At 28.7% G+C, this 15,231-nt stretch overlaps 1 protein-coding gene across 2 annotated transcripts in view; it reads left to right on the forward strand.

Moving 5' to 3' along the window:
- The window catches only part of LOC136040802 (CXXC-type zinc finger protein 1-like), a 70,627-nt gene that overhangs the window by 38,100 nt on the left and 17,296 nt on the right, over positions 1 to 15,231 (forward strand). For both annotated transcript variants that reach the window (XM_065725131.1, XM_065725132.1), the window contains exon 8: positions 2,390 to 2,554. In XM_065725131.1, the coding sequence (XP_065581203.1) occupies positions 2,390 to 2,554 (165 nt within the window). The remainder of the gene's footprint in view (positions 1 to 2,389; positions 2,555 to 15,231) is intronic.

Raw genomic sequence — 15,231 nt, forward strand, 5'->3', positions numbered from 1 at the left:
GAAGAAAAAGACGAACTGACTTGGCATAAAGATTATGTCCCGCAGCTGCGAGGTATGGGAGCATATCAGGATAGGTTTTGTCGTCGGCACTGGAACTCCGCGGTGACTAGTCTACCTTGCTTCTCTTACTGGATGTCGAATTAGAACAGGATTATGTTGACGAACCCACGCGCTTGTCGATAACGGCGAGGAATACGGAATAATGTAATTTCAGTATTTTTCCGTATTTCTTTCTCGAATTTTTTTTTTTACCTTTTCCGAACCTATGGGGTAGCCGAACCTCTATAGATCTCCTGTATTTGTTCTCGAACTTTGTTTTAGATGTCAATTTTATAATCAGCAGATAGAAAAACCCTAGAAAACACATTTCCACATGCTTTCTACCCCTACCCTGTATATTTTCCTTTTTCCCCTCCCTCCCCCCCATTTCCCCGTTTTATGTTAATCGATTTTTGTATATCATTTTATATCTCAATTTCATAATCACCAGATAGGAATACCCCAGAAAATATCTTCCAAACCGCTTTCTACCCCTACCCTGTATTCTTCTCTTTTCTCCCCTCTTTCCCCTGTTCCCCCGTTTTCCGTAGTACTCTTTTTCTATACTGAATTTTAGATGTCAATTTCGTAATCAGCGTATGTGAAAACCCCAGAAAACTCACTTTAAACTATTTTCTGGGCATGTTCGGCATTTTTCCCATTTTCCCCCGCATTTCCCCCTTTTCCCCTGTTTTTCGGGTACTCGCCCCACTCGGATTTATGGGGACTTTTAGTATGTTGTACAGAATTTTTTTCTGATCATTTTGGTACCATTTTCGTTTATATCGCAATTTTGTCCGGGTTTGACCCTTTTTTGAGCTAAAAGTCCTGGACTATAGTTCTTCAAGACCAATGCGTTCTTCAAGTTCAATTGCTTTCTACCTTCGTTAATCCATATGTGAACGGCTAATCTTGCTAATCATTAATACAGTCACTACCACTAATCTAGTGAATTATCGATCTAGTCATTATTCTGGTTAATTACTTTTGATCTCGTTCAGGGAGTGATGGAAAATAATATTTTAATGTAAGTATGGATTTATGGACGAAACCAACGTAAAGTACCAAGGACAGTGAAAATTAAATCAATGTAGGAATTCATCAAGTGGAAACTTACACAATCAGACGAATCTTCAATAGTGAGAAAAATGGGGAATTCTTTAAGGGAAAAAAGGCCTAATTATTAATTAAATTAAATTAATTATTATTAATTAATTTATTATTAATTATTATTATTAATTTGTCTAATTATTAATTAAATTTAATTAATTAATTATGATTAATTAATTTGTCTAATTTATTATTAATTATTAATTATTATTACTAATTTATCTAATTATTAATTAATTAAAAAAATTTCCTTCTTTAAGGGAAAAAGGCCTCCATCTGGTGCTATGCAGTTGTTGATGGTAGGTGTTGCCAAATAAAGAAAAAGAAACGAGAGAAACGTTAAAATATAAGGTGAAAACATATGGCACCAAGCAGCTTAAGACGGTATAAATTTTCTTTGAAAGCTTAGCTGTCTTTTGAAATCTACGGATTGCTATTCTGGACTTATTACGGTCAGAAAGCATTGTCAAATTTAGCTAATTAGTCGTGTTATGTATTTTCATATTTCAACGTGGAAACAATGATGAAAATGTGAAAGTGTATTAGGAACTTCATAATTTTGAAACAAGCAAAAAAAAAGAAAATTATGGTTTTCAGGTTGAATGGACCTAGTTTGTGTCTAGGGGATAAAAAATACTTTCTTTCTTATATCCTTGGCGTATATGTCCGGTCCAAGTTTTAAACGTAAAAAGCTCAAGCGGTGAAGCAATTGGTCCTTTTCTTCATCAGAGTTTGTGAGGCTAGATAAGCGGAAAGTACACGGAATCAAAGTCAGACATTGGAGATAATGCCGTATCCAGGAATTTTTTTTTCGGGTGGGGTACAAAAAACTCTAAAAAAACGCATCAAAATCTGTTTTATTCATTTTTGTTACATTTTTATGAGTCGGACAAATATTTCGGGGAGAAGGGGGGTTAAAGCCCCTGTTCACCCTGGATACGATCTTGCTTGGAGGTTTAGTATGCACAGGTACCTGAGGCCAAGACACTGAGGAATATTTCTCCTTCATCCCATCCTGTTTATAGCTTCTGTTTTATCCACCTCCCAAAATATGTAAAAAGTGGTAGTAACGGATTTGTATTGCAGGCCGACGACCTTAATTTTCTTCTGAAAATTATGATCAATGATCAATAGTTATTAAAAACAATATTAATTATTACTTTCAATAATGATTATTATTAGACTTTGGAATAATAATTAATAATTATTGAAATTCTTACTTAACAGTATTTTCTTTTAGGGATTGGATGCACTCATTTCTCGACTTCGTACGGCCATCCCTATTGATGACGAGGACGATGAGGGAGAGAGTGAAGGAGATGCCTCTACGACATACTGCATTACTTGTGGAATTGAAATACCAATAAAAACTGCTCTGAGACATATGGACAAATGCTTTAACAAGGTGAATAAGTGACGTGACATAACGTCATCATGTTATCATCCCTTTTGAGATTAACCAAAATAATGGTTGCCATTCCTGAATCAGTGTTAGATAGCAATTTTTTCTCATCAAGCAGTTTTCTTCAAAACGCCTCTGCTCTTTACTAGGTTGGAGCTACTGATGCAACCATGACTTTACATCATAAACATAATATATATCACTAAAAAGTGATGACGATGATGATGCGGATGAGGGTGAAGGAGATGCCTCTACGACATACTGTATTACTTGTGGCATTGAAATACGATTAAAAACTGCTCTGAGAAATATGGGCAAATGATTTATCAATGAACCCTGAAAATAAATAAATCAATTTTTAGGCCACGATAGGCGTTTCAATTTGTAAATTAAATGAAATAAGGAATTATATAAGAATAGTCAGAAATACCTAGAAATAGTCAGAACACCTAGTTGGTGTTCCCCCAAGCCCCCCGGCGCGCGTAAGTCGTTATGCGCCATTGTAGTTGTGCCCCTGTGTCCCACCTGTGAATATAGAAAGAGATATATATATATATATATATATATATATATATATATATATATATATATATATATATATATATATATATATATATATATATAATGTTTTTAACTACGTAAAAGTTGCGAATATACAACATTCTTCGATGTCCCATTGTCTGTGCATATAAATAGATTGTCAGGTTTACGGACTCTTGAACATTCAACATAAAATTGTCCATGGGAATAACAATCCGTATTCAGAACTATACCTGATTATTCTAATGATTGCCCTTGAGCTTTGTTTATGGTGATTGCTAATCGAACATTCCCTGTGTCCCCGTCGTCATTTATATATCCCCCTGTGCCCCCGGCATCCCCCTTGTAGTTGTGTCCCTGTGTCTCGCTCGTCATTTATATTCCCAGTATCCCGGTCGTCATTTGTGTCCCAGTGTCCCAGTCTGTAATTTCCCTTTGAGCGTCCCAGTCGTCATTTATATTCCCTGTGTCCCGGTCGTCATTTGTGTCCTGGTGTCCCGTTCTGTAATTTATCTTTGAGTGTCCCGGTCGTCATTTATATCTTCCGGTCGTTATTTGTGTCCCAGTATCCCAGCCTGTAATTTCTCTTTGAGTGTCCCGGTCGTCATTTATAATCCCTGTGTCCCGGTTTTTAGTTTTCTTTTTCTCCTTTATTTTTCAGTTTTTTCCTCTTTTATTTTTCTAGTTTTTTTTCTTTTTCAGTTTTTAGCTTTTTTAGTTTTTTTTATTAGTTTTTGTTTTTTTCTTTTTAGTTTTTTATTGTAGTTTTTACCTTTTTTTAGTTAATATACTAGCTGTAAATATACTAGCTGTTGGGGTGGCACTTCGCGCCACCCCAACACCTAGTTGGTGGGGGCGCTTCGCTCCCCCCAAGCCCACCTGCGCGCGTAAGTCGTTATGCGCCATTTTAGTTACGTGCCATTATGGTTTTGTCCCTGTGTCCCACCTGTGAACATAGAAAGATGTCCCAGTGTCCCAGTCTGTAATTTATCTCTGAGCGTCCCGGTCGTCATTTATATTCCCTGTGTCTTGGCGTCCCGGTCGTCATTTGTGTCCCGGTCTGTAATTTATCTTTGAGAGTCCCGGTCGTCATTTATATCTCCCGGTCGTTATTTGTGTCCAGTGTCCCAGTCTGTGATTTCTCTTTGAGTGTCCCGGTCGTCATTTATATTCACTGTGTCCCCGTCTATAGTTTTCTTTTTCTCCTTTATTTTTCAGTTTTTTTCCTTTTTTTTACTTTTTTTTCTTTTTCAGTTTTTAGTTTTTTAGTTTTTTTATTAGTTTTTAGTTTTTTTGCTTTTAGTTTTTTTTTGTAGTTTTTACCTTTTTTTTTAGTTTTTTAGTATTTTCTTTTTAGTTTTTTTTGCAGTTTTTACCTTTTCTAGCTTTTTTCTTCTTTTGTATTAATGCAACAAACGACGTCATTTGGAAACATGTGTTATATTTTCTGATTTTTGATAAAAAAACGCTTAGATTGTGACGTAGTTCCAGTAAGCAAAGTCTTCAATGGCTCTGGGGGTGCAGCCAGTTGAGGAAGTTTAACTTTTCCTGAGGCGCAACACATCCCCGTTGTTTCACCGTTAAATTTCAAGGCCTTGCAGTAGGGACAAAATTTAGACATAGTTCCGATTTGAACACATCTACTGTAATCATCGACTGGGCTGTACGTGAATGCCATGCGATAATTTTCACGCTGCTCTTGTGATTCCTCGGCACGCTTTCTTTTTTCACTTTCTCTTTTAGCAGCAAGTCTGGTTTCCCGTTGCTCTGGCATTATCTCTTGAAGCCGCAAGCCTGTTTTCACGTTGCTCTTGTGATTCCTCGTCACGCTTTCTGTTCTTACTTTCTCTATCAGCCGCAAGCCTGTTTTCTTGCTGTTCTTGTGATTCCTCGGCACGCTTTCTTTTCTTACTTTCTCTATCAGCAGCAAGTTTTTTGGCATAGACTCTTTGAGCTGCTTCCTCGGCTGTTGCCATTGTAGGTTCTTCAGTCATTTTACAATTAAACATTTTTCCGTGCACGATCTTCTTACAATTGAAATTTTTCTTTGAACGATTTTCTTAAATACCTTTAATGACGTCATCGTCATAACAACCATGACGGCAACTAACTTCATGACAACATGATGACATGACGTCACTCGACAGACATAACCCACAGACAACTTATTTTTATATATATAGACTAGCTGTTGGGGTGGCGCTTCGCGCCCCCCAAGCCTCCCCACGCGTAAGTCGTTACGCGCCATTTTAGTTACGCGCCATTGTAGTTGTGTCCCTGTGTCCCAACTGTGAATATAGATAGATATATATATATTTTTTTAACTACGTAAAACTTGCGAATATACTACATTCTTGGCTTTCCCATTGTCTGTGCATATAAATAGATTATCAGGTTTACCGACTCTTGAACATGCAACATATAATTTTCCATGGGAAAAACATTCTGTATTCAGATCTATACCTCATTATTCTAATGATTGCCCTTGAGCTTTGTTGACGGTGATTGCTAATCGAACATTCCCTGTGTTCCCGTCGTCATTTATATATCCCCCTGTGCCCCCCGGCGTCCCCGTTGTTGTTGTTTCCCCGTGTCCCGGTGTCCCAGTCTGTATTTTCTCTTTGAGTGTCGCGGTCGTCATTTATATTCCCTGTGTCCCGGTCGTCATTTGTGTTCCGTTGTCCCGGTCTGTTATTTCTCTTGAGTGTCCTGGTCGTCATTTATATTCCCTGTGTCCCGGTCGTCATTTGCGTCCCGGTGCTTTGTTGATGGTGATTGCTAGTCGAACATTCCTCGTGTCCCAGTCGCTTTCTCTTTGAATGTCCCGGTCGTCATTTATATTTCCTATTTCTCGGTGTCCCGGTCGTCATTTGTGTCCCGATGTCCCGGTCTGTGATTTCGTCAGTCGACAAATATGACGCCACTCGACACACAGACAACTTATTTTTATATATATACTAGCTGTTGGGGTGGCGCTTCGCGCCACCCCAACACCTAGTTGGTGGGGGCGCGTAAGTCGTTACGCGCCATAATAGTTACGCGCCATTGTAGTTGTGTCCCTATGTCCCACCTGTGAATATAGATATATATATATATATATATATATATATATATATATATATATATATATATATATATATATATATATATATATAATATATATATATATATATATATATATATATATATATATATATATATATATATATATATATATATATATATATATATATATATATCTATATATATATATATATATATATATATATATATATATATATATATATATATATATATATATATATATATATATATATATATATATATATATATATATATAATATATATATATATATATATATATATATATATATATATATATATATATATATATATATATTATATATATATATATATATATATATATATATATATATATATATTATATATATATATATATATATATATATATATATATATATATATATATATATATATATATATATATATATATATATATATATATATATATATATATATATATATATATATATATATATATATATATATATATATATATATATATTATATATATATATATAGGCTATATATATATATATATATATATATATCTATATATATAAAAATAAGTTGTCTGTGGATGGATGTGTGGATGGATGTGTGGATGGATGTGTCAGGTGACGTCACCTGAAAAAACTGGATTAGGTGACGTCAAAACTGAAAAAACTAAAAAAAGGCAAAAACTACAAAAAAAACTAAAAACTAATAAAAAAAATAAAAAAGCTAAAAAACTAAAAAAACTATAAAGGTAAAAACCAATAAAAAACTAAAAAAAAAACTGAAAAAACTAAAAAAAAGGCAAAAACTACAAAAAAAAACTAAAAACTAATAAAAAAAGTAAAAAGCTAAAAAACTAAAAAAACTAAAAAAACTAAAAAAAGGTAAAAAACTAAAAAAAATAAAAAATAAAAAAAAACTAAAAAAAAGGAAAAAACTGAAAAATAAGCTAAAATAAAGGTAAAAACCAATAAAAAACTAAAAAAAAAAAGGAAAAAACTAATAAATGACGACACTCAAAGAGAAAGCGACCAGGACAAAAAACTAAAAAAAAAGGCAAAAACTACAAAAAAACTAAAAACTAATAAAAAAATAAAAAAGCTAAAAAACTAAAAAAACTAAAAAAAGGTAAAAAACTAAAAAAACTAAAAACTAAAAAAAACTAAAAAAGGTAAAAACTAAAAGAACTAAAAAAGAAAAAAATAAATGACGACACTCAAAGAGAAAGCGACCAGGACAAAAGGAATGTTCGATTAGCAATCAACAAAGCACCGGGACACAGGGAGTATAAATGACGACCAGGACACAAGTAAAAAAAAAAATTAACAAAACTAAAAAGAAGGTAAAAACTACAAAAAACTAAAAGAAAAAAAAACTAAAAACTAATAAAAAAACTAAAAAATCTAAAAATCTAAATAAACTAAAAAAGAAAAAAAAAGGAAAAAAATAAAGGAGAAAAACAAAACTAAAAAACGAATGTATATACAGACCGGTACACCGGGATACAAATGACGACCGGGACACAGGGAATATAAATAACGACCGGGACACAGGGACACAACTACAACGGGGACACCGGGGGAAACAGGGGGATATAAATGACGACCGGGACAAAAAAACTAAAAAGAAATAAAAACTAAAAACTAATAAAAAAAACTAAAAAATCTAAAAATCTAAATAAGCTAAAAAAGAAAAAAAAAGGAAAAAAATAAAGGAGAAAAACAAAACTAAAAACGAATGTATATACAGACCGGGACACCGGGATACAAATGATGACCGGGACCCGGGACACAGGGAATATAAATGACGACCGGGACACAGGGACACAACTACAACGGGGACACCGGGGGAAACAGGGGGATAACCTGACAATCTATTTATATGCAAAGACAATGGGACAGCAAAGAATGTTGTATATTCGCAAGTTTTACGTAGTTAAAACCATATATATATATATATATATCTATATTCACAGGTGGGACATAGGGACACAACTACAATGGCGCGTAACTATTATGGCGCGTAACGACTTACGCGCGCGGGGGGGCTTGGGGGGGGCGCGAAGCGCCCCCACCAACTAGGTGTTGGGGTGGCGCGAAGCGCCACCCCAACAGCTAGTATATATATATATATATATATATATATATATATATATAATATATATATATATATATATATATATATATATATATATATATATATATATATATATATATATATATATATATATATATATATATAATATATATATATATATATATATATATATATATATATATATATATATACTATATATATATATATATATATATATATATATATATATATATATCTATATATATATATATATATATATATATATATATATATATATATATATATATATAATAATTAATATATATATATATATATATATATATATATATATATATATATATATATATATATATATATATATATATATATATATATATATATATATATATATATATATATATATATCTATATATATATATATATATATATATATATATATATATATATATATATATATATATATAGCCTATATATATATATATATATATATATATATATATATATATATATATATAGCCTATATATATATATATATATATATATATATATATATATATATATATATATATATATATATATATATATATATATATATATATATATATATATATATATATATATATATATATATATATACATATATATATATATATATATATATATATATATATATATATATATATATATATATATATATATATATATATATATATATATATATATATATATATATATATATATATATATATATATATATATATATATATATATATATATATATATATATATAATATATATATATATATATATATATATAACATATATATATGTAATAAAGTGTCTAAATAATTTATCCAAGAGGAATTTAATCAAACTTTTCTGGATTGTTAAGAATAATACAGCTCTTGAATATAATTTTAAAGTAATATGTGATACAATTTGCATTCTAACTAAAACGAAATTTATTTCAAAAAAGAAAAAGTTTGATAAGATTAGTAATAAGGATAACAGATTATATTTACCTATTAATTTTACTTGTAAGCAGATTGAAGATATTAATTTACCAGAAATTTTAAATCAGCGGCATGTGAAACAGGCCCTTCCTAGTAATTTAAATCATAATGATAGTCCAGTTTTAACTTATAAATTTTCAAAAACTATTGGGCAAATTATTTTTAATTATAATTTAATACTAAAAAAACTAGATAGCGATATAAATTGGAAACCGGTTTGTAATTGTAAGCAACTTGGCCCATTTGTAAATCCTACTTACAAACATGTTATAACAGGGGACTTGTCAATAATAAAGCAAGATGATCTTCAAATTATAATGAATAAAGGGGCTAATTTCCGTCTTTCTCATCATCTGAAACCATCGAGTGTTCTTGATGGCTTGGAAAATGATTTTGATTTATTTATTGATAAGTGGTGTAAGAAAGAGAATAAAAATAAAGAGAGTTTTCAAAGTTGGAAGAATTTAATTATTAGTAGAGTAAGAAATAAAATATATTCTAACTTAAAAAATAGTAACACTAAATCATTATTTTATAATGCGAAGATTAAACAAGCAATTGCTAATCTAAAGAACGAATTTGTAATTGTGCCAGTGGATAAAGCTAATAATAATTTTGCCATAATTTGTCAGAAACTGTATTGTGATATCTTAAAAAGGGAGTTATGCACAACTAATGTTTATGAAAAGGTAAATATAGAGGATGAGAATTTAATTGAAAAGACTGAAGAAATACTTTTTAAAAATTTTAATATTAAAATAAATGACAATGATAAAAAGTTCCCTTTCCTATATTGGACTGTAAAATTTCATAAGAATCCCCCTAAACCACGGTTTATTGCAGGAGCAGCTAAATGTCCAACCCGCATTGCTGCTACTGACCTCTCTTTAATTTTAAAGGAAATTGTAAATAAACTTAAAACCTATTGTTCTGGTATTAAAAAATTTTCGAATTTTAATCCATATTGGAGTGTTAATAATTCACTGCAGGTGATAGATTCTTTAACAATGGTTTCAGCTAAAAGAATTGAGTCTTTCGATTTTGCGACAATGTATACTAATTTATCACTTAATTTAGTGTTTGATAATTTAAAAACTGTTATAAAGAAATCTTTCCTCTTATCTAGTAAAAGGTTCTTAAAAATAGACAGTTATAATAAAAAAGCCATATGGACAAACTGCTTTAATACTACAGTTAACTTGAGATGTTACAGCTTGGATATGATTTTTGAGTTATTGGAATTTGTTTTATATAATACTTATATAAGATTTGGGGGTGATTTGTACAAGCAAATTATGGGAATTCCCATGGGGGGGAATGCCAGCCCATTTATAGCTGACTTGTTTTTAAGTCAACTAGAATATAAATATATGATGGATAAGAATAATCCAATTAATTTAAAACATGCTTTGTCAAATAATAAAAGATATTTAGATGATATTTTGGTCTTAAATTGTAAGGATTTCATTGATATTTCTAAAAATATATATCCATCAGAGCTTATTCTTGAGCCTAGTCATAGCGCTGGTCATGAAGATCATTTCTTAGATTTAAATATTAATATTTGTGATAATAATAAATTAAGTTTTAAAATGTATAATAAAACGGATGATTTTGATTTTGAAGTGATTAGTTTCCCATTCCCTGAAAGTAATATACACTCAAATATCACATATTCAGCGTTTTTCTCACAGTTACTTCGTTATGCAAGGATTTGTAGTAATTATATTGATTTTAAAAATAGATGTAAAATCTTAAGCCAAAAATTGATATCAAGAGGTTTTTCTGCAAATAAATTAACTTGGCAATTTAAAAAATTTAGTTTTCATTATAACGAACTTTTAAATAAATATCAAAAGAATTATCTAGAAATGCTTAAAGAAATTTTTAACTAATTTGGGAGGTTTGAGAAATGTTGTCACAGCGCCATTTATTTTGAATTGCGTTTCTAATTGAGCGTAATTTTTTGAAAAATTAGCCACATGGTAAAGATGAATTCTATAATTGTTTAGTTCATTCAGGTTTTTTGCAATGTGTTAATATTTGTGATTTGGTAAAATTTATAATATTTAGTTTACCTATTGTTGCTAAAGGGAGGGATATATTAACAGGATAAGCTTGTTTTGGTTTTGGTTTTACTTGGTTGTTTTACATTTGCTGTTTTTTTTTTTTCATAGGCATGTAATTTGGGGGTGATACCTGACGCGGGGATGCCATGGATATTCTGTGGTAGCCACAACACTGTGCTGGGTAGAGAATTTAGAGTGGCGAAACCCAATATAGGCCAGTGTATTCTCCTGATGAGCCCTTATGTTGGGTGTTGCCTCTGAATTATTTGTCTATATTATTTTTTCTATTGTTCAGTAAATGACGACTTATACTTATTGACGACATGACTGCCTGTCCATGGATTATTCTTTATGGTTGATTGTGTGTGGCTATGCTGTTTGACCTATGTGATTGTATGGATGAGTAGGGTTGAGGCCTCATTCAAGTGCTGGTCTATATTAATCACTAATTTAGGAAAACAGTCTTCCTTTTCTCCTTCTGTCTCTTTATTTTATTTTATTTTATTTTTTTTTTTTTTTTTTTTTTTATTATTTTTTTTTTTTTTTTTTTTGTGTGTGTTTGTGCTGTAGCATTGGTGATTTCTCTTTTCATGATATATATATATATATATATATATATATATATATATATATATATATATATATATTAAATATATATATATATATATATATATATATATATATATATATATATATATATATATATATATATATATATATATATATATATATATATATATATATATATATATATATATATGGTTTTAACTACGTAAAACTTGCGAATATACAACATTCTTTGCTGTCCCATTGTCTTTGCATATAAATAGATTGTCAGGTTTACCGACTCTTGAACATGCAACATACAATGGTCCATGGGAAAACAATCTGTATTCAGATCTATACCTCATGATTCTAATGATTGCCCTTGAGCTTTGTTGATGGTGATTGCTAATTGACCATTCCCTGTCCCGGTGTCCCGGTCGTCATTTATATCCCCCTGTTTCCCCCGGTGTCCCCGTTGTAGTTGTGTCCCTGTGCCCCGGTCGTCATTTATATTCCCTGTGTCCCGGTCGTCATTTGTATCCCGGTGTCCCGGTCTGTATATACATTCGTTTTTTAGTTTTGTTTTTCTCCTTTTTTTTCCTTTTTTTTTTCTTTTTTAGTTTATTTAGATTTTTAGATTTTTTAGTTTTTTTATTAGTTTTTAGTTTTTTTTCTTTTTAGTTTTTTTGTAGTTTTTACCTTCTTTTTAATTTTGTTAGTTTTTTTTTTTACTTATGTCCTGGCCGTCATTTATACTCCCTGTGTCCCGGTGCTTTGTTGATTGCTAATCGAACATTCCTTTTGTCCTGGTCGCTTTCTCTTTGAGTGTCGTCATTTATTTTTTTCTTTTTTAGTTCTTTTAGTTTTTACCTTTTTTAGTTTTTTTTAGTTTTTTAGATGAAAATTTTTTTTAGTTTTTTCCTTTTTTTCTTTTTAGTTTTTTATTGGTTTTTACCTTTATTTTAGCTTATTTTTCAGTTTTTTCCTTTTTTTTAGTTGTTTTTTATTTTTATTTTTTTTAGTTTTTTACCTTTTTTTAGTTTTTTTAGTTTTTTTAGTTTTTTAGCTTTTTTACTTTTTTTATTAGTTTTTATTTTTTTTTGTAGTTTTTGCCTTTTTTTAGTTTTTCCAGTTTTTTTTTAGTTTTTATTTGTTTTTACCTTTATTTTAGCTTATTTTTCAGTTTTTTCCTTTTTTTTAGTTTTTTTTAGTTTTTAGTTTTTTTAGTTTTTTACCTTTTTTTTAGTTTTTTTAGTTTTTTTAGTTTTTTAGCTTTTTTATTTTTTTTATTAGTTTTTAGTTTTTTTTGTAGTTTTTGCCTTTTTTTAGTTTTTTTAGTTTTTTAGCTTTTTTATTAGTTTTTATTTTTTTTTGTAGTTTTTGCCTTTTTTAGTTTTTTTCTTTTTAGTTTTTTTGTAGTTTTTACCTTCTTTTTAGTTTTGTTAGTTTTTTTTTTTACTTATGTCCTGGTCGTCATTTATACTCCCTGTGTCCCGGTGCTTTGTTGATTGCTAATCGAACATTCCTTTTGTCCTGGTCGCTTTCTCTTTGAGTGTCGTCATTTATTTTTTTCTTTTTTAGTTCTTTTAGTTTTTACCTTTTTTAGTTTTTTTTTAGTTTTTTAGATGAAAATTTTTTTTGTTTTTTCCTTTTTTTCTTTTTAGTTTTTTTATTGGTTTTTACCTTTATTTTAGCTTATTTTTCAGTTTTTTCCTTTTTTTTAGTTGTTTTTTATTTTTATTTTTTTTAGTTTTTTACCTTTTTTTAGTTTTTTTAGTTTTTTTAGTTTTTTAGCTTTTTTACTTTTTTTATTAGTTTTTATTTTTTTTTGTAGTTTTTGCCTTTTTTTAGTTTTTCCAGTTTTTTTTTAGTTTTTTATTGGTTTTTACCTTTATTTTAGCTTATTTTTCAGTTTTTTCCTTTTTTTAGTTTTTTTTAGTTTTTAGTTTTTTTAGTTTTTTACCTTTTTTTAGTTTTTTTAGTTTTTTTAGTTTTTTAGCTTTTTTATTTTTTTTATTAGTTTTTAGTTTTTTTTGTAGTTTTTGCCTTTTTTTAGTTTTTTTAGTTTTTTAGCTTTTTTATTAGTTTTTATTTTTTTTTGTAGTTTTTGCCTTTTTTTAGTTTTTTTCTTTTTAGTTTTTTTGTAGTTTTTACCTTCTTTTTAGTTTTGTTAGTTTTTTTTTTTACTTATGTCCTGGTCGTCATTTATACTCCCTGTGTCCCGGTGCTTTGTTGATTGCTAATCGAACATTCCTTTTGTCCTGGTCGCTTTCTCTTTGAGTGTCGTCATTTATTTTTTTCTTTTTTAGTTCTTTTAGTTTTTACCTTTTTTTTCTTTTTAGTTTTTTATTGGTTTTTACCTTTATTTTAGCTTATTTTTCAGTTTTTTCCTTTTTTTTATTTTTTTTTATTTTTTATTTTTTTTTAGTTTCTTACCATTTTTAGTTTTTTTAGTTTTTTTAGTTTTTTAGCTTTTTTACTTTTTTTATTAGTTTTTAGTTTTTTTTGTAGTTTTTGCCTTTTTTTAGTTTTTTCAGTTTTTTTTTTAGTTTTTTATTGGTTTTTACCTTTATTTTAGCTTATTTTTCAGTTTTTTCCTTTTTTTTAGTTTTTTTAGTTTTTAGTTTTTTTAGTTTTTTACCTTTTTTTAGTTTTTTTAGTTTTTTTAGTTTTTTAGCTTTTTTATTTTTTTATTAGTTTGTTTTTTTTTTTGTAGTTTTTGCCTTTTTTTAGTTTTTTTAGTTTTTTAGCTTTTTTATTAGTTTTTAGTTTTTTTTGTAGTTTTTGCCTTTTTTTAGTTTTTTTAGTTTTTTAGCTTTTTTATTTTTTTTATTAGTTTTTAGTTTTTTTTGTAGTTTTTGCCTTTTTTTAGTTTTTTCAGTTTTCAGTTTTGTCACCTGATCCAGTTTTTTCAGGTGACGTCACCTGATCCACAGATCCACACACAGACAACTTATTTTTATATATATAGATATAGATAGATGTCTCGGTCGTCATTTGTGTCCCGATGTCCCGGTCTGTAATTTCGTCAGTCGACAAACATGACGTCAGTCGACAAACAAACATGACGTCACTCGACACACAGGCACACAGACAACTTATTTTTATATATATATATATATATATATATATATATATATATATATATATATATATATATATATATATATATATATATATATATATTTATATATATATATATATATATATATATATATATATATATATATATATATATATATATATATATATGTATATATATATACATATATATATAAGCTGGCAGGCAACTGTTACGTTAATAAATAAATTAATAATTGAAATTGAAGCTAATGAA

Source organism: Artemia franciscana, chromosome 21, assembly GCF_032884065.1.
Source record: "Artemia franciscana chromosome 21, ASM3288406v1, whole genome shotgun sequence".
In the NCBI taxonomy this organism is placed as follows: Eukaryota; Metazoa; Arthropoda; class Branchiopoda; order Anostraca; family Artemiidae; genus Artemia; species Artemia franciscana.